At 45.1% G+C, this 21,510-nt stretch overlaps 1 protein-coding gene across 5 annotated transcripts in view; it reads right to left on the bottom strand.

The window, feature by feature from the left end:
- Nucleotides 1-21,510, bottom strand: part of SIDL (SIDL trafficking protein particle complex subunit 10) — a 114,050-nt gene that overhangs the window by 5,655 nt on the left and 86,885 nt on the right. For 4 of the 5 annotated variants that reach the window (XM_070538480.1, XM_065442900.2, XM_065442901.2 and 1 more), the window contains exons 18-22: nt 18,418-18,746; nt 12,138-12,264; nt 4,106-4,264; nt 587-764; nt 467-499 (exon numbers count right to left, since the gene is read on the bottom strand). In XM_070538480.1, coding sequence (XP_070394581.1) covers nt 467-499; nt 587-764; nt 4,106-4,264; nt 12,138-12,264; nt 18,418-18,746 — 826 coding nt within the window. The remainder of the gene's footprint in view (nt 1-466; nt 500-586; nt 765-4,105; nt 4,265-12,137; nt 12,265-18,417; nt 18,747-21,510) is intronic. The other variant, XM_065442903.2, reaches the window with a different exon arrangement.

Genomic DNA, 21,510 nt, shown 5'->3' with positions numbered 1-21,510 from the left:
TTTTACCACCTGCGTCGTTGTCAACGGTAATTTCAATGAGTTCTTTTTTCTGAACATGAAATGGAACTGGACAAGAAGCATTTTATTTGATCTTATACAATACAAGGATGTTTTTTGCAACGAGTAGTTGAGTACTAGTGACAAAATTTAACTGAGGAGTGCTTTCATCATCGGGCAAGTGCTCTAATCATGTCCTGCATTTACCTCGATTTCTCTATTATTAAGCGCTGTTTGTGATAACATTGACACCTTAGGGAGTCTCAAGCACTAATCTGTCACTTTAGCTCTACTTAGTATTTGCCTTTAGTGTCCCTTTAAGAGGCACAGCATTACAAATTATTTTGAAACTTCTAGATAACACCTATACATTGAAAGGAAACCCCAAGGCCACTCTCAGAATTCAAAAGCATCTGCGAATGCAAGAGCACATTGCAGCACAGTTGAAAAGGAATCCGCAAGTACTTACGAAGGCCTTCTTTTTCGTGTCCCAAATGTGATCCTGCAGCAGCAAAGGTGGCACTAACAAAAACTCATCTGCTTCAAACCTCGCAACTCTACACTGCAATGGAAGGACACATGTACCCACCTGCTGTGCGTCCAAGCACAGCCCAGGCAGTCGCATCTGGAACGAGCTCATACATGATTGCGGATGGCGCTGTTGTCTGCAGCTGACTGATTTGCACGTGCAGGCTACATGCGCAGTCTGTCCGGCAGAACTCAGCTCCAGACTGCGGCTCCACTCGCACACGTACTGTGTACAGAGTCTGAGGGCACAAAGGGGGGGGGGGAGGCAAAAACAAGAAGAGTAAAACAGTCATGTACTGCAAGATGGCTCCGAGATCCCAGTCAGGTGATCGCTAGTGTCACCTTAAGCCACACGGCCATCTTATTTTGCACTGCATGGTTTAAATAAACAAATGAAAAAGCAAATTAAATGCTTTTCGCCAGTCTTCTTCGCATTATGACATCATATGGTAAGCAGCGCAAGAATCATACAGGAGAAATGGACGAAACAGGCACTGACGATACAAATTAGAAACCCATATTGGGTTTCCTTTGAAGCTTACTGCAAAGTCGCGAATTATATAGGTTAAAAAAAAGATGCGAGAAAAGCAAGAAAGCACCCACATAAACAATTATTCCATTCGTGACTAGGATATCCTGTGCGTGTGCAGGGGGTGGGGAGTTTATCATTTAGACGTGCAATCTATTTGCCTAGTAATTGAATGGATGCCGCATCTTCGCCCTTCGTTTTACAACTTGCCTTTATGTCTCACAGTTGGGACACAATAGTGGGAAACTCTGGATAAACTTTACCATTTGGAGTTCATCGAAGTGGCTCGAACCACATTTTATTGAAGTCGAGAAATACATTTGAAGCTAAACTAGACTATTTCAGAAATACTTTCACGCACAGAGCACTTCAATGCCTGCAGCAAAAGCAGAGTTATTGGCAATCAATGGTCCCCTTCACGGTGCTCCTGCTTCTTCTTCAATGCCTTGCACTGTGAAGGCTACCGTAAAGCTGAGAATGCCCACAACGCCCTGCCTACTGAACGTCACTATGGCATGCAGTTCAAATTTGATTTTGGATGTTCACTGTCAATAGCTCAATACAAAATGAAGCCTACCAAGGCATCTAGCCAGGAGTGCACACAGTCTGGCAAGCATGAATGTGGTCTGTCCTTAAATTTCGCATGGTTTGAGGCTGGTTGAGTGTTCAAAACTAATCGAAATCACTGAGACCTGATAACTACGACATCAATAAGCAGTCTGGCCTAAATTTAGTTCATATGCGGGCGGCTGCGGCCAAGCGTGAGCAGGCGATAGTCGGCTTCTTCAGCAAGTACGTAACTCTTACCAAAATTAGCAGATTTTCGCTTACTTCAGCCTGCTTATTAAACTGCGTAAGTAAACATACACAGTAACAGCATGAAGAAGTGCACCGATCCAAATATCCTCCTTCACTGATATCAGCTATTGCCCAATAGCAGCTACATATGGGAATCTGCTATATTACGAAATAAGGCGTCCCGAAAAGAGTGAGAAGCAGGCAGGCCTCAGTTGAAAAGAGAATGTTTGAGAGAAAGGTGACTTAGAACTCCGCTTCTAAGCTCCATTCACCGCACACAACTGCAAAATTTGACTGACATGTCTGCAGCAGCGTATGCTATCCGTGGACTGCGTCTTTTCACCAAGCCCGAGGGTTGTTTCGGACCCCTCTAATAGGAGCAGAAATCTCAGTACATAAACTGAGCGTTTTTCCAATCTGTCCCAATTTAAATGCAGCAGCAGTGGCAAGAAATTAAACCCGCAATCTTGTGCTAAGCGGTAGAACGCCATAGCCACTAAAGCTGCAGTGACAAGTTGTGTGGAATGGTGGGCCCCTGCAGTTGCTACCAAGTTTAATCTTGCACATACTCGCTGGGAAGGTACAGTATAGCAATACATACGCTATGTATGCACTTGGTACATGCCATCACTAGCAAGCGTTTGAAGACCATACATGCTTTGCTATTGTAATACCATCACACCGAAACGCAGCATAGAGCAAAAGCACTAGGTGAAAACATCCTGTGGCTGCGTTTAATGAACATAATGAAAATGCTCTGTTTCTACTTGTGGGTGTTGTTGCCAGAGCATAAAGAAAACCTACCATATAAAGATTACATTCGTAATGAAACTTCTGCGTAAGGATGGCAGGGCCCAGACTCAATTTAGGGCAATAGTTCAGTCTCAACATATTTCAGTATTGCTTCACAAGGTGTTGCCATTAGAGAAGTGTACTGGCACAGTGGCAATAATCAGTCTGCAAAGCTAAAGCACTCCTGCGTTGTAAATCAGGATATGCAGCATGCGTAAGGTGGGCCATGCATTTAAGAGAAATATCTTACCATTTATATTAGCTGCTTCTGGAGAGAACAATAAATATGTGAAAGGAACACAACACTCCCATCTTGGCAAATCTTTGCAATGCAGCTAGGCTAGGGCTCATGTCAGTCTATCAGTAATGAAAGAAGTCTGCAAGTTCCAGAGAATGAAGGGAGGCTCACCCATGGTGCACTGCTATAATCCAGAGCTTCTATTCACTTAGCATCGTGTGGCAGGCAATCACAGGCGAACAATAGAGGAGCCATGACTGGTTGGCTGACATGACCCACAGTTTCACTGCACTACATGGAGTTGGTAAGATGAAGTACAAAGGCAAGCATTAAATCAAGTTAAAGCTAGAGATTAGTTCTCCAATGTGCCACAGAGAACTTGTAGTAAACATTAGACAGGACTGGTACAGCCAGTGAGAAAATGCAATACCAGTTCCCATGAAGCAACAACCCTTGTTTATGACTCCTCAACTACAGTCAACTATACTACTAACTGGAAAATCAATCATGCTGCATTTCAATATTCAAAGAAAATGTATAGTTTGGCCCATGTTACTAGATTTTTCTGCTGAAGAATTCAGTGAATACCTACCTCATATTGCCCTGTTGGTGCTATCTGAGTGAGTATGGCGCCCTCTCTGAGCAGGCATTTCATTCAAAACCAGCATGAGTGACCAGCAGAGCACAACCTTAAGATTGGCAGCGCAGCTGGTATTTATTAGGCTCCTTTCACCGCAGGTGGCTTGAAATACGGAAGATTAGCACAGCACATCTATTCACAATTTCTTCTTCGGCTAATCATCTCTTGGCATGAAACGAATATTGCAAGGTTTCTAGGAGAGTGATTTGACATTCTAGATTGATGACAAGTTTGTTGGAACCGAGTGTCTCAATAGCACATGAATTATGAGAACATAGCAGCGGGGGACTCCGAATTACTTTTGTAAGCTGGGCTTTTTCAACTTGCATCCAAAGTAAGACGCGTGAATGTTTTCGCAATCTGTCTCCAATGAAATGCGGCCGTGGCAGCCGGGAATCAAGCCTGTGACATAGGAGCAGGTTGCCATAGCCACTCAGCCACTACAGTAGGTGTGTGACGTGCATAAAGTCTGTGTTAATTCAAAGCTTGCCTTCAGTCTCTCTTCAAGAGCCATTCATATAAGTGCCGAACGTGCTTGAATAGTCACTCACACGCGCACGTGCGCGCGCACACACACACACACCTGGTAATCCTCGATGCGGAAGGTGTGGCTGAAGCTGTTTTCGACACGATCCTCGCCCGTGCCGTGTGCATACAGCACTGAGAAGGAGAGGCGCAGCGGCTGGCCCTCGGCGTTGAGCAGCTCCCAAAGGAAGCATGCCATTTGAGCGGGACTCACTCTCTGGATAAAGACAAACAGCTCTCTCTTTCACACTATCAATAGAAAAACCTAGGCAGAGTAGTACTAATTTACGCACTTGCTTTGTGCTCTGCCAATGAGGCGAGCAGCCCTGGTTGACACCCCAATTTTCCAGTTTCCAAAAAATTCCAGGCACGCAAGGGAAGATTCTGTGCTGGGAGTGCTACACATTGATTGAGCTCCCCGAGGCATGCAGTGCTGTGGCTGGCAATGGTATCTGTGGCCTCATACTCTGAACCAAAATCTGCTTTAATATAAGTGGACGTTTGCTCTGCTGTAATGCTTGCGTAGGCCTGTACTAATGCCTTTGTAATGCTGTACACACATGGCCACACACTCATGCATATGTCATCTTCTCATCTTTTTCTTGGTTTGCATCCTTTTAATTAATTCGTGCCAGCTCACTCAAATGTAACTTCGGTGCGAAGTTGGAATTTAGACCCAAATTGGGGAATAATAAGAGATGGGCAAGTGTAGAAAAGCAACAAACTTCTACAACATTCATGGGATTCGAACTCGCACTTTTCGTGTCACAAGTGACAAGAAAGGAAAAAAAGTGGAGGAAAAGAGTGCTGACAAAATATAGTCTCAGGGCATTTCTGTTATTGAACTTTTGAATTTCTGATGAAATAAATGGGAAGAGAGGGAGTTAACCGAGGGTCCCGATTTTTATTAGTGATATCATAAGAAGCCAACAAACACTGACACCAAGGCCAACATAGGGGAAATTACTTGTGCCTAATAAATGAAATAAAGAAATGATAAATTAATGTAAATTAAAGTGGATGAAAAAACAACTTGCCGCAGGTGGGAACCGAACCCACAACCTTCGCATTTCGCATGCGATGCTCTACCAATTGAGCTACCGCGGCGCTGTTTCCCCAGCCACTTTCTTGGGCATTTATGTGTCCTAGTAGAACCTTGGGAGTGTTAGCCAGCGCCACCACTCGGAGACTTTGGCGGCAGACGTGGAATGTCTTTGATGAAATAAACACACATATATAAATGCTGCTTCATGTTCATCACAAGAAGACTCTACACTATCTTCAAGTAAGAAGAATTATTAAATAACCAATAGCAAGCGCAGTAACACCACTCATCTACAGTTAGTTTTCAGTGCCACTTACAGCACAATGCATTAGTAAGAGATAGAACTGGTTCTTTTGGTAAAACCACTCAGTGGGTTGCTCTCAAATTTCACACAGAGCTGGTATATTTTGTTGTCTTTTGTTTAACACTGTACTTGAATGCAGTACTTGCTTGTTATGTTCTGAGAAATTAAAAAGCTCACATCACCTACAGTTATGCCAGAAAGAAAATGGTAATTTTATCAGTAACCAATCAGTGGCGCCACCTATCCCTGCTATAGTGGAACACGGTATGTGACCTGTTCTGTCATATCCCAGTTACTGATAGCAGCACTGCTTCTCTCATAAAGAAAAATAAAGAAACCACAGAGGCCACGCAAAATCTTTTGCATGCCCAATTTTTTTCAAAATGTTATGAAGTTGGATGGATGGCATTCTTAAGAATATCAATGTCTGACCTGTTTTCTGCCACAACCAAACAGTCTTGTCAATGCCTAGCCCTTTCTATATTTTCCCCTCCTTTTGATGCTATGGCCCACTGATTTCCAATACAGTCGCCGAACAATAATTCGGATTCGACGAGGACTGCCAAAAAGTACAAATAACCTAGAGCCCCAAATACCCGATTCAACAGAAAATAAGTGACCTTTTTCCACAAATGGCCGAAAAAGATGAGCCGTATTCTCAGATCGTCGCTTTCGGGAACACATACTTTCAATTTTCACGTGACTAGCACAAGACACCTTGGCGTCTCTTCATTCTTGGTACAGTACTGACTGTATTCTTGGCACAATGCCAAGTATCCTATCTTATCACAATGTGAAACACTGCTGCCCGTCGATGCGTCCAGTGCTAGTCATGTGAAATGTCATGAAAGTGAAAGTATCTTCGAAAGCGATTGTCTGAGATGTCAACGCATTACTCCGCGCACATGTATGCTTGTCTTTGGCCTAGACAGTTCGTGGCCACGATATTTTAGTGATGCCTTGTATGTTATTCCTTTTCACGATTCTCGTACTTCGTCAGTGGTCAGCATCAGTGGTCCCGTGTTATCAGTGGGATCAGCCAGTCACGAATGGTGGATGAAAAGAGATGAATGGAATATGCATGGCAAATTGTGCAAATTGCAAACGCAGCCTTTATGACTTAGTGGCTTGGTTTTGTCCTGTGGTTTGTGCGTGGTCGGCGAATACTACAAAAACAAAATTGCATTAACAAAGCTTTGCTAGCTTTGGTTTGGGGAGGTGCCAGTGACGCATAAAAATGAAATTACCATCAAACCTCGTTATATAACAAAACGAGAGATAATGAAATAATGAAATTAATGAAGTGGAATTCCCCTTGTGGATATCAACAGGAAGTTCACTTAATTCATTATATCCATTATTTTGTTATATCCTGTTTTCTTACAATGTTTCTTGGTGGTAATTTGGAATTCCCCTCAAGTGAAATTCCCATTGGAATGCTCATAGAGGTTCATATTGCAGTACATGCAATAATGAGTATAATGAAGTAATCAATATTGTTACGGCACAACCAAGAGTGGCACCAGTCAGGAGATGATCTGCCATGTAGTGGTGGAATCGGTCTCGACAGCCATCTTGTTTATGCATCGCTGTCTCTATTGTAAATACTGTAAATACAACTTTATATGTGACTTCTGCAACAAATTGGTAAGAGGTGTGGGCTACCCACGAGAAAGAACAACAGAGCTCTGCAGTGGTCGTCACCTCAGGCTGGATAACAAGACGGATGAAACAGGACCCAACATGGCGCGGCCCACATCAACGCCTACAACCGCGACGGTTCTGCTGGCTCAGCCGCAGGATCCAGGAATGTCCTGCGGCACCGACTGCCTCGACATAGAAGACTGGATCACCACGTATGAGTACGTAAGTGCCTACAATAAATGGGACCCAACGATAATGTTGGCTAACTTGGTCTTCTACTTACAATGCACAGCGAAGGTATGCTATGACAACCACGAGGAAGAGCTTAACGACTGGGACACGTGCAAACAGAAGCTGAGGAACTTATTCGGCCATCCCATCGGGTGGAAGAGCACCACTAAGAAAGAACTAGCAACCCACACCCAGACGTTGTGGGGGTTCCACTCTGCGTACGGCTAGGGCTGAAGGCGAGCTCCGGATCTAGCCCCACGCAGTCGCTTCGTGGTACTCCCAACTCGTAGCGTGGGAATCGCGGCTACACCGGGTTCGAACGAATAAGGCAACCAGCGATGTCAACGGTAATAATGTTTATTACTATTAGCAATAGCGAACACTCGCAGAGGGACGTCCTCTCAGTAATAGTAGTAAATAGGCTTGCCTCGTTGACTGGGTGGGTCAGACAAACGAGATCACTCACGGGATGCGGCAGGTGCTGTCGTCCAGGCGGTCCAGGTGTCGGCGTCCCAAGAGAGAGAGTCTCTCCCGGTGGCGCGCTTTTATGCCTTTTTACCTTTTTGCGAGGGGAAGTCCTCCTCACCTGCCGGATACGTTTCCCTTTCCTGGAGCCGCGTAGGGGGAGAGGGGTACGCACGTCACCTGAGCGACAGAGAAAGGGAGGGTGCATAGTGCCTCTCTCCCTTGTCTACGCCGGCCCGACCCGTCGCCATGTGCGAAAGGGACACCGCAGGTACGCGGGAGGAAATGGAGGTGGGTGCTCCCCACAACGTCCACAGAATCATACAGCTCTTACATCCAGGTCATGCTGGCTCTGTGTTGTAAGGCCGACAGCGACATAGCTGGGTGAGACCATGTTGGGCATGTACTGAAGGGGATAGCTGACGATACTTTCAACCTGCTCATGTGCAGAAATTTTGAAACAGTACAGGACATCATAAAAGAGTATCAATGCTCAGAGCAGGCCAAGAGCCGCCACATTGAAACGCCGTTCACACATCTGCAGAACACAGCTGCGACATCCTCTTGTGACGATAGACTACAGTCGAGTACAAGTTTTAAAAAAAGGGGAGGCCCCACCCACACACCTGAAGCGCTACAGCCAATTGTCTCCATGACTAAAATAGTCCTGTTCAAAAAACCGTGCTTCTAAAACACGTAATCCTCGGTATAAATAAAGAGTATAAATAAATAAGAATATAAAAAATAAAAATAAAAAAGAATATATATAAAGGTATAAATAAAGTGTTTTGGTGACTCGTTTGGTAGAGCTCTCGTGATTGGAATGCTACAGCACGTGCCGGATCGCGAGAGACAACCTTGTGCCTTCTACAATGCTGCGCGTCATCTGCTTTTTAGCTTCATTGCACGGGACAAAAGAAGAAAGGCAGCTCTGCATCGCTTTTGCCCTGGTTTACTTGTAGACAGCACACTTACTACTCGTTTTCCGAGCTTAAAATGAATCAGTTGCCATTTAACAAGTGCATAACAAAATAATGCATTTATCGAAACCATTACAAACCTGGGGTGAGAAGACGACTGAGGCAGGAAAGATACAAAAAAGCTTCATCCATCATATTAAATAAGTACTCTTGGTTTTATATAGCATAAGATTTATATTTTGTGTGTGTGTGTGTTGAGTTTTCACATTGTCAGGGATGTGAAATGTTTTTTTTTTTTTTCATTCCTTTTCACGTTCTTTCTTTTTTTCAAGCCTGCAGTATCGCCAGTTCGCGTATAGCGTAGCGTCAGTGATGCTCGCTGCAATCTTTCGTGACCAGATCACGGCTCAGAATAAATGCACGCGGAACAAATGGTGCATCATAAGCTCGCCATAATATTTCCAGCATGACAGACCACCACAAACAGTTTGGGAATTCACTCTGATGAGGGGCAGACACACAAGATTGACGTGACTCCGCCCAGTTCGCAGCGTGGGCGGCCATCTCGTCCATCGGCGGGGTCACCGGCCGTCCCGTTCATGATGTCATTTTAGAGTGCGCGCCCATTGGTGGAGGCTCGTGTGCATCCGCCTTGGCAGAATAAACGCGCCTTTTTTCTAAAGTTGTACACGACTATAGAAGTGCAGCGACCATCATCACCAGATGACCTGACACAGATAGTGCAGCGAGAACTTGAAGCTATGGCTCCTGCAGCCCTCTTTTGCTGCCCCAGTAAACCGAACAACTTGCCGACAGCACCATTCGTTCAGGCAATAGACCGCAAAGAATTCACTAATCTTGGAGTTCATTTTGTATGTGCCGTTGCAGCTTCACAGCTGTCTCATGCTCAAGGTCCATCGGCTGGTCCCTGGTATCCTGCACGCTACCAAAATCCAGCCGAGTGGTGAACTGCAGATGATCAGCCATCACGCTTTGCCTGCCGGTGTATTGGTCACGTTGCTCGCCATTGTAACAACCGTACTGTCTCCTCCCCTCTGTGACCGCCATTCACTGGTTATTATCGCCCCAAACAGAGCGAGCGTCGTTAGCAACCTCCATTGGCTTTGCAAAAGATAAAGAATGATGCTCTTGTTCCTTGGAACAGTCCCTTGTCATCATTCCGACGCCACCAGTCCCGTTTGCCATCAGCTCGTCGATCATCGTACCGATCACCGCAGGCTCGTCGCCCACAGTCCCTAGTGCAGCTTGATGCCCGTCTCCGGAAAAGGAAAGCGTTGCAGCTCCTGGAGGTGACGCTGCATTGACGACCCAACCGCAAAGCCCTCTGATTACTTTACCAACCAAACAGAACTTGATGGACGTTTTAGTCGATGGTGTCAGTGTCCCAGCACTCCTTGACACACTCAACCGCAAAACCCTCTGATCACTTTGCCGACCAAACAGAACTTGATGGACGTTTTAGTTGATGGCGCCAGTGTCCCAGCACTCCTTGACACAGGCATGCACGTATCCGCAATGAGTGCCTGATTGTGCCGACGCCTGAACAAAGTTCTCACACCCGCTACATCACGCACCCTCTGCTTCGCCGACGGAGGAATGCCTACCATGCTTGGTATGAGCACCACTCGCATTGGCATCATGGGGTGCCTCACGACTGTTTTGTTTACCATTTTGGAACAATGCCCTTACGACATTATACTTGGCTTAAACTTTTTATCATCCGATTCAGTCATCTTTGATCACGTGTCTAGAGTCATTCAACTTGAACTGCCCCACGGCTGCTGTAGTCCACCAGTCACACAACCACGGTTATGCTCTCCCAAAGACATGCGCCTGTCACCTCAAGCCACTATATATATCACTCTACTTTTGTTCCCACCTGTTTCTGATGGCGTCTTTTTAGTAGGTACCACCTCTGACATAGGGCTTGAAAGAAATTTGGCCGTTCCCCATGTACTGGTGCTCACTGTTAAAGGCAATCAGACTTTGTTCCCTCTCTTTAATTTTAACTGCTCGACTCAAATTATTCTCAGAGGCATGTTTTTGGGCGACATCTCGCCTACGAACGATTGCAAGATATCGGCTCTTGACGCCAAAATTACATTGCCCTCTACAGGAACCTCCAATTCACCGATGATTGACCTGATCTTCTTCCAGCACAAGCTGCTGACTTCCGTCATGTTTTGGAAACTTACCACAACATTTTTTTACCTTGAGAACCGCCCTTTAGCCCAGACATCTGTGGTCCCCCATTGTATTTACACCGGAGATGCCAATCTGATACGCCGCTGGCCGAACCGTGTTTTACATGATGAACGACAAGTGATACAATGAGAAGTCAATAAGATGTTGACAAAAGGTGTTATTGAGCCATGGGCATCCCCTGTCGTCCTTGTGAAGAAGAAGGATGGCAGATGGCGCTTTTGTGTGGATTACAGACACCTTAACAAAATCACATGCAAGGACGTCTACCCCTTACCACGCATTGATGATGCCTTGGACTGCTTGCATGGAGCCAAGTACTTTTCATTGATAGACCTCCGATCAGGCTATTGGCAAATCTCAGTAGACGACATGGACCGTGAGAAAACTGCCTTCATAACACCTGACGGCCCCTGCCAATTCAAGGTTATGCCGTTCGGCCTTTGTAATGCACCGGCAACCTTCGACATCAGGATGTTCGATTTCCTCCTAGATCCATTGTCCTCCTACGGACACCATGTCACCACGTCGGCTTGTCTGAAAAGCTGCAGCCATGCTACACAAGGCCCTACAGGATATTGCATCAGCTTGGCGATGAAAACTACGAGATTGCTCCGGTGGACTCGCGTGTCCCCACAGACGTTATGCATGAGTCCCGGCTGAAGTGTTACCTTGCCGCGAGTTCATCTCCCTTATAGTTAGCACCGAGACGGCGTCTTTACAGGCGGAGGTTATGTTACTGTGCAACCAATTGTGGCGCCAGACAAAAGGAGACGATTTGACGTGTAGAGGTGGAATCAGTCTTGACAGTCATCTTGCTTATGCATTGTTTTCTCGTAAATATTGTACATACATCTTTATATGTGACTTCTGCAATGTAACAATATAACGAAGTAATTATGTCTCCCCCTTCAACTTTGGTATAGTGAAGTTTTACTGTATCTCTATTTCTGCTTGACTCACTGGCCACATTAGCACATGGCCGTGCAGTTGGAGTTTGAATTATCGCACAATGTGCTATAAGGTGTCTGAAGTTTCGGTTGCCCTTATACATTAAGTCTATAAGGCCATTGGCGTAGCCGCGGAGCTGTCCAAATAATCAAGCATGTCCAAAGAATCGGTCAGCGACTGTGTACTCGAAGAGGGGCATCACTGCGGGGAGCGGGGTGCGGGCACCACCTATTTACGCAACATGTTGTATTTTATAGCACCAACACAGCATAGCTTTCAATGTGCTGTCACTAAACTGATCACTGACCAGTAGCTGTGAGCTTGAGTGGAGGGGTTTGAGGTACACAGGCTCGTTGTCCAGTGCCAGCAGGGTGGCATTCCCCACTGTGAAGGGCTGTGATGTCAGGCCCTGCAGGTTCACTTGGAGGTACTTCCTGCAGCATGCACACGCACGTGTCAAGCCTTCTCAGGGACGTGATGCCCACAACAGCACATACTAAAATGTGCTGCATGCGCCTAAGCTACAGCGATAACTCAAAATTATAACCCATTCACTACCACAAGCATTCTTTATACATGTACAAATGCTTGTGTTTCAATAACTCTGCTTGCGGCTCAGAGGAAGTTGTAGATAGCATCAACCAATCAGGTATGTGAACCAGTTACATGCCTTAGTGAAAGCACAAATGCTTGCTGATTGTGAGCCACTAATCCTTTTCTGATCCTCTCATTCATGTAACTCGCAGAAATTAGCAACGGACAATGGCAAAACATTCTTGCAGTTCTCGTAATTTGTATTCATGCAACAAATTATAAGGGATGGCACTAGAAATCAAATCAACTTTACACTCCGTAACGAGTTCTGTTTTTCGTTTTTCAAAAACAGTGTTATAAGATAAGGAGTGCTACGAATTAAAGGGTGATAAAGTTTGCAAGCAAAGAAGGCTGCTGGCTGAAGCAAGACAGGGGCAATTGGGAAATCGCTGCAAGAGGTTCTCATCCTGTAGCGGACATAAATTATGCTGGTGATAATGATGAAGCTTCACTTTATTTTGGTAATGCATGAACATGGTAACACAGCAAGTGAAAGACCATTTGGACAAGGGTACTCGAGGATTTTAAAAGACATAATCACCATCACTGCCAGTGGCAACATTATGTGCAGGCTTACTAAGATAACAGCACAGCAATGTAATTCAGCCAGAGGGCCACACCACAATACAGAAGATCCTCATTCGCACTATCCCGTTTCCTGGCGTCAACATTCGTGATCAAGAACACAAAATTGCTCAATACAAATGCGCTTCTTTTATGCCAGTTGATATGTTCCCGAAAAACAAGATTTTTTGCACTAATGTTCAGTATATCACCAGACTGTGAGCGCCTCGAATGATACAACCAACTGCTAGATTGGACGTAAACACCGAAAGGTAACCTAGAACACCAAAAGTTGACCTGGAACACCAAAAGGTGACCCAAAACAGTAGCCACCCATTGCAGCAGCTTCCCCGCTGTGCTTGCCCACCCGTGTCACATGAAAACACTGGCGTGCATTCAGTTTCCTATTCCGGTGCCAGCAATCCCCTTGCAGGTCTTGGCACGCCGTGGTCACGGCTAACACTGCCAACCCTATTTCAATAATACGCATATCTTCACCTACCTGTGTCACGGTGTATGTGGTATAGTGCCACTGGAAGTGTACTGCACGCTTTTAATCAGTGGTGTGCGAATACTCAAACATCGTCGAATCAAATCGAATAGTGAATGTTTGAATAATTCGATTCGAGGATCAAGTGTCTACTATTCGATTTTTCAAATGTTTGATATATTCGCTGTAGAGACTCATGCAGTGCCACATGTTGTGTGCACCGTGGAGCTCCTCGTGCTCGATGCCATCCAAGGGAGCGTTTCACTTCATTTTCAGCGCGAAAGGAGCACCGAGTGTGCTGCAGACGGGCTGCCCCGAGTGACACAGCAGCATACTTTGTCACTGCAACCGTTCCCCGACATCGGCCCGATTCGTCCGGGTCGACAGGACCAATCCAGATGATAATGCGATGCGGACAGAGGGAACAGCAACAGAAGCAGCATGTATTTTGTTAAGTGCAAAGATAGGGCCCCGTGGATAGGAATGCACATAGTGTTGTATATGCGGCTATGAAATTCATGTCGCATCAACAACCGTCGATTACTAATGAGATACGTACCCACATGAACATATTAGCAGCAAGTATTCCGTGACCGCTTGCGACCCATTATCACATCGACCAACAGTGAATTTTCCTCACGGCCATACTGCCGGGGCCATTAGGCCTAATCGGTGCTGCTTCATTGAGCGTTGGTGACTAAAGCTACGCTTTGGTGCCGAATCGATGTAGATCTATTTGCAGTAGCCACGGGACTCTAGTAAAGTTGTCAAACCACCCCACAAATGAAAGTGAGAGACAGCGGGTGAACGAGGAGGAGGAGGAAGAAAAGGAGGGGGGCGTAGCGGGCATCACATGAACTTTCTGTAATCCTCCAGGAGCCCTGGACTGAGGGCGCATACCCGCACAGAGACACCTGCTTGTCCTCTGTTTGTTTCTTTTTTTTCAATAAATGTTTTTCCTCCTCCTTCAGACTTCAGGTTCTTTGACAGGTGACAAATTGCACCGAACCTGACAATGAAACGGTGCGGACAGCACCTGCTCTTTACTAGTATCAACGTCAGCTACACACAGAGCGGTGATCCGAGTTATGTGATGCGTGGTCTTTTTGCCTGTCGCGCAGATTGGCCTTACAATAATCCAACTGCCATAAAGATAGGATAGCTCTTCTGTATTTTGAAGCGAAATTGGAAAGCAAAACATTATATTCAATAAATAAGTGGCTGCCGCAAAACACAGGTCCACTATAAAATTGAGAACCTCATTGCTATTCAGCCCAACAGAACGTCCCTAATACATTAGTGTCAGAGGGGTAAAATCGCTTCTATTCAACAGAAGTTCTATTGATAAAATAAAGTATTTTCCAGAACCTCATATATGAGAACTGAGCTGTAATCAGCATTGGCATACTAATTTGGTATTCCCTTTAGTAAGAGTAAGCTGTATTTCTTGAATTCTATGTACCTCGATTAGTTATGGCGTGCAACGTTCTTGCTATGCAATATTAAGAGACACCCAAGCATATGCACCACTGTATTTTGTTACCCAAAATTTGTAAGCATTACTTCTTGTGAAAGTTTTTCCTATATATATTCTACATTAAATTCAATATTTGGCTTTTATTTCTTGGTTTGATTCGATATTCGATTCAAATTCTACAATTCTGTATTCACATATCCTTTCCTTTAAGGGGGGACGCGGCAATTGAAGTGGTCAAAATTGTCAAAATTTTCGATTTTCCGATTTATTTTTTTTTCGCAATCCTCGGACCTTCTTTTACCTAGTGGTGAAATATCATAACAATATACGCGGTAGAAATCGAGAAAACAGCATTTTCCTAGAGCGCCGTTATCGAAAATTGCGAAAAAAATCGGGCCTCGGAAGGTGCCGTCGCACCGCGGATAGCTCGGCTATCTGATGACGCAGCGCCGCCATCTTGGCATCATCGTAAAGAGGAGAGATCGGAGCTCAAGATAGCCGCAGCGCCGTATTTCTCCCCTGAAAAATAACGCCAGCAAACGCGAGCGAAAAAGAAGAGAAGCGGTATCGTGATTGGGCGCAGTAGTCACGTGGGGAACATGGAGCGCTCCTATTGGCTGTTGTTCATTTGAATTGCCCGCGAAACACACTCGCGCGCATTGGCGCAGTAGCGCCTTGCGCGTTCCGTTCATTGTGTTTGCCCATCGTGGCAGCCAAACTACCCTAACGTGCGTGTTCCGTGATGAGCCCCAAAGGAGCGAAGTTCCGAACGGCCCACGCGTACGGAAAACGACGAAAGGCGTGGAACAGAAGGCGAAAACTACCCGCAGAAGCGGATGCCGCTGCCCGCGTCGACTAGGTGCGACCGGCGCACGCGGGTGATCGGGAAAGCGCGTCTGCGTGCAGTGCTGACGACGCGACCGCGTGCCGTGACCGTGGGCTGTGTTGACGACGCGACCGGGTGCGGTGGCGATAACGCGACCGTGGGCTGTGGTGACGACGCGCCCGCGTGCGATGGTGAACGCGCACCCGCGCGTGGTCGTGACGGCAATGTGACATCGGCGAGAGCAGACGTCGGGTCAAATATTCAGCTGCGGATTTCAGCTCCAGTTCTCACGAATGAAGAGATTGCGAAACGAGCGGTGACAAGAGCGGATGTTTTGAATGCGCTGTCATCTACCTCTGCAACAAAGAGGAAATTTCAGCTTTTGAAAGAATGAGAGTGTGCCGACGACGTGGTTCCCGAGTCATCATTTGCGGCGGGCTGCTAAAAAGGATGCACGACGTATCAAAAAGGCAACGAAGGCACATGAAACTGCTGTAAAGAAGCGAAAAATTATCTCAAAATGTAAAGGAAATGTGTCCTCACTGTCAAAGGACTACATTCCAGGCGGGTTTTGGGTGCCCAAAGTAAATATTTTTATGTTTCCAGCAAATAAAACTTTGGGCCCTGTTTTCTCAGCTTTCACTTTTTGTGCAGTTGCTTTCAGTAATCCCAGTGCAATTTCACAACGAATAAAGACAGAATCATTCTGTCTTTTGCACTTAGATCGTGAAACATTGATGAGTGCACTAAAGCTGTCCATTTTCATCTGCACCTCATTAAAAAATTTATAATAAGTTTTTTGCAAAGGTCATTAGTAAGACAACATGCAGAGAAAAGTTCAAAAGCAGATTTTATGCTTATTTCAGCATTTAAAAAATAAACCAATAGCTTTATTGCACATAATGGGCTTTTTTGAACATGCTGGTATGAAAATCTTGACAAACTTATGTGTAATTAATTAATTAATTTGGGGCATGACCATTAGAGGATGTCAAGTGTCCTAACTCAGGAACTATAGTAGATAGCTCAAAACTGATTTCAGTTATGATATAAGCATAAGAAATCATACCTACATGCCAAATTTCGTCAATTTTCTCCCATAAATAAAAAAAAATTTTTTTATTGCCACGTCCCCCCTTAATAGGTGATAACCCAAATGTGCCGCAGTTTTCTGTTGATGGCGCTATGTGAGCTTCATGTATTCCTCTAGTGGTATCGTATTCTGGTGGAGCTGACCACCTCGACTTCGTTTTGGAAACGCTACGCAATTGAAAAAAAAAAACGACAATGCACACCTGGGCCGCTTCGGCCTCGCCTTCTTCGACATGTGTCGGCATCGTGTGCCACAACAATTCGTACCGAGTAAGGACATCAAAACTTATCACCAGAATGCCCTCCTCCGAATAAGCTATACTGAATCAGGCCAAATTCGAGAAGTGCAATCGTAAGCTTGCTGTACCTGCCAAATACAATAACGTACATCTTGGGTTGCTCAGACACCACCAGCTTGGCACGCGCCTGCGTCTCGTGCTCCAACAATTAGCGCAATGCTTCACATTGCATAGATTTCAACTACAGGTGAGTCCGCCAAATATTTCAGCGACTTCAGATCGTATGTTTTTCTTGTTAATGTGCTTTTCTCACATTTCCTTTTTTTTTTTTTTGTTCGAAGACAGAAGGCCTTCTTACATGAACTACAACTATGCGTAGCACAATGCCTATTGTGGCTATCGTGCAGGGCACTTAACAGCCGTGAGCTATTGCTTCCCTTGTCCTGCGGAGTCCACAAGAAACTTTGGAAACTCTGCCACATTTCTTCTCATATGCAAAGATGCTTACCGTATTTGCATGATTCTAACGTACGCCTCTTTTTAATAAAAAGTGAGTTCAAATTTGCATGTGTGTTACAATCGTAACTAATTCTACTCAAAATAAAAAACAAAACTGGTTCTTGCTAAAAAAAAGCTCAATGCAAGGCAGCTAGCCAGACTGCCATTGAACGGACATTGTTTCTTTATGCTTTGGTTTGCAGTCGCCATTTTTCAGTTTGCTGTATGTGTGGCATTTGTAATGTAATAGATGGAACTGAAGGTGACTTTCTGCTGTCAGTAGACAGCGAAAAGGAGGCATTGTCGGACTCCAATAGTGACTCACCGCTAAGATTCAAATGTGTGCTTGCCTGAGTACCTTTGTGTGTTCCATAAAGTTGTTTTAACATGGCACGCATCATCTCAGGTTTCGTTACTTGATGTGTGCGTTAGAATCGGCACCAAGTTATTTTTTTGGTGGGGCAGGGGGCGGTAATATAAGTGCGCATAACAATGGGGGCACAGTAGAATCGTGAACATATGGTATACCCAAGAATGAGGAGGGCATGTGAAACCCTGTCAAGAATGACAGAAAAGTGGAACAATTTTCTAGTTTTACACTGCCTCATGCATTGTGGCATGGTATGAGGGCAGTACTGCACCACTTCTGAGGCAAATCATTCTGACAGTGTGGGTGGAGTGGTTACAAAGCATAGAAAGATAGGCAGGATTGGCAGCAATGGCAGCGGAGATAGCTTTAAAAAATTACAATACCAACACGGTCGGCTCAGATGTGTGACTGACAGCAGCATCGTGCAGTGAACTCACCGCTGGTCAAAAGTCTGCAGCCGGTGGCTGCAGGCAAAGGGTGCCAGAAAGTGGAGTGCCACTGTCTGCGACGACCCCAGAACTGCCACACCATCCGAGTTTTCCACTGCTAGCGCCACCTGGTGTGTGGCAGGTGAGGACGACGGTCCCAGCGGTGCTTGAAGCACCAGAGAGAAGGTGCGCCCTTCTGTTGACGATGCTGCCAGACCGGGCTCTCCAACTGGCACACGGCACTCATCAGCGAAAGGTGGAGACAATGGAGACAACGAAGGCGAAGGACATTCGGAGCTCGTCTCTTCAGCTTCGGAGTCTGTCTTTCTGTTGCTGGGCTGCAGGCAGCAGATGTTTCATCATTTAGGTACAGCGTGTATGCTGCTTTCACTGTGTGCACTTTTACCTTTATACAATCAAACCTTGTATTAACAAAGTTGCATCCGACATGGAAATAATTTCGGTATAATTTGATACATTAGAACTTTGTTCACAGGTTTTGGGAAAAAACGCAAAAAGGAACTTACCAACCCAGAAAACGTATGATCCAAAGTAAAAAAAAAAAAGCAGATTTCACTGTAGTGGAATAATGCAAAGCGATGCATGAACTGTAGCATGAGATGCTGATGAGCACAGAGCTGATAGGGCCCAAGCAGCCCGAGACGCACATTGTCATTCTTGCAGCTTTGGCAAGCTTATGTTTACACTCCTTGAACTGTACCTGAGCAGCATCTTCAGGTGGGACGTTCTGACTTGACATGCCTCACTTAGCATGAATTGTTGAAGCACAAGGTGCCGATGCACGTTGAGCTAGGGGGGGGGAGCAAGCGGCCAGAGGTGCATATTGTCATTTTTGTGTTGTGTAGTGTTTCAAGACGCTATGAGAAACCGAAACAAAACAGAAACAAAACAAAAACAAAACCAAGCTGGTGGGCGACGCCACATTACAATGCCGCCAGAGCGTAACATGGCACTTACCATGCGCCACCTGCAACAGGGAACAGCGGCGCATTTGGGCTATCGCCTATTAAAAGCATGCAGTACATTTCCAACAGCACTACACTACGTGCTCTGTGACACAGGTAGGTAAAGATGCTTGTCGAAATAGGGTTGGCATTGATTGCTGTGAATTTGGCATGCAATGACCACGAGGAGATTTGCTGGTACCAGAATAGAAAACTGAGTGGGCCAGTTTTTTTTATATGACAAGGGTGGGCAAGCACTGCAGTAAAGCTGTTGTGGTGGGCAGCTACTGTTCCTGATTGTGCACGCCTCACGCCTTTTCTTGTTTACATGAAATCTAGTGGCAAAAAAAAAGTATCATAGTGCTACGGAACAATATGTGCGATCACGAAAAGGTGAGCAGTGCGAAGACGACGGCGATGATGAGAAGCTAGCGCGGGCTGTTGCCTCTTGGCCAAGCACAGCGTATTTTATTGTAAATATACTTGTACATAGCTTTTCGTCTGCATCTTCCTACGATCACAGTTTGTTGGTGTACTGAACATTAGTGCTGAAAGATAGTGTTTTCCAGGAATGTATCAGCGAGTAAAAAAACATGCATAACTGTATTGGGTCATTTTTTGTATTCTCAATCATGAACGTTGGCGTCGGGAAATCGTACCAAACAGAATCATATCAACGAGGTTTCTACTGTATTTGTTATAACTTATAAGCATATACTATTTGTTACACACTGATAACGATTTAAAACATATTACATTCAAGAACTTTAACCTTTTTATATCTGATAATTTGTTTTATTTAAGTTTGTTATGTCAAGGTTAACTGCATAACTGTACAATCATGTTCCCTGCGAATGCAAAAAAAAGAAGGCAATGCGGGGCTTATTAGGTGCCCTATTAAAGAAGTCCTTAAGAGAACGATAAATAAAAAGAAAGCATTAACCTGTTTTTGTTTTTGGTTGGGATGGGGCTAAAGTGAAATGGAATGACAGACTATGCCATCACAGCTCAGCTAGAAAGAAACCAAAAGCAACATGTGGATGGTGCTGCTTTGTTTTTCCTTGATGGCACTGCTATCTTTCAGAATCATATGCACTTTTTAAAAGGACACGAATTACGCTTGAGTTTACATCCCGAAGCCACACAGAAATGAGAGACCTACATTAATAAGCTTATTGCACATATTTTTATTTTGTCAAGGGCACAGATACGCAGGAGCTGTGCCGCATTTACCTGATGCTTGTGCGCATGTGCAAGTTGTGAGAGAAAAATCTGAGGGCTGCATCCAGGTACTACGGAGGAGGACACACTTTGGTCCGTTCATCCCTAGCTGATGGCAGTGCACGCTATGTGAGAACCAGCGCTTAATTTTCGTCCAAACGAAATCACAGTGGCCGATACAAAGTCCACGATGAGGAAGAATACAAAACAACAAATTTACAGTAACGTGTAATTATTTGCTGGTAAGCGGCCGCTAAAGTGGCATCTACTAGGTCCCCACCCACGCTTAATGCTGGGTCACTTCGCTCCCCTTAGCAGGAACCCTCCATGTCAGGCCTGGTGGTGAAGCATAGGTAAAGAACAACCACTGCACAAATCAAAGGGGCACCGACATAATACTGCAGATAAAAAAAAAAAGCACACTGGACCTGTGATTCGAACTACAGACCCCTCAATTACAAGTGCAGTATTGTAACCTTTACAAAACATATGTGGAGAGAGAGCTTTACAGGAGTTCAGTTAAAACTCAATACAAGAAACTTCAATGTAATGAAATTCTCGATATAACAAAGTATTTAACTTTCCATAACCTCTTGTCCATCGAACACCATGTAATTAGAACTTCAATATAAAGAAGTGTGTTTTTATGCGATTTCAATACAACGAAATTTCGCTTCCGTAGCAAAGGAATGCTGAGACAATAAATAGAAACTTCCGTGGACGCAAATGGCTAAATGATTGAATTACGAGCAGCTGCTTGCAAACGCACCTAAATCGTGCGCGGCATGACAAGAGCGACCGCCGAAGTGAAGCCGCCTTATGTTCCATATAAACTCCAGGTGCGATAAGATCCTATCATGCCCCATGCACTTTGTGCTTTAGGTGCAAATGAAAGTGTGAGAGGGTGAGAAAGAAA

The sequence above is a fragment of the Dermacentor albipictus genome, chromosome 5, assembly GCF_038994185.2.
Source record: "Dermacentor albipictus isolate Rhodes 1998 colony chromosome 5, USDA_Dalb.pri_finalv2, whole genome shotgun sequence".
Lineage (NCBI taxonomy): Eukaryota > Metazoa > Arthropoda > Arachnida > Ixodida > Ixodidae > Dermacentor > Dermacentor albipictus.
This window is presented reverse-complemented; position numbering and strand designations above follow the sequence as displayed.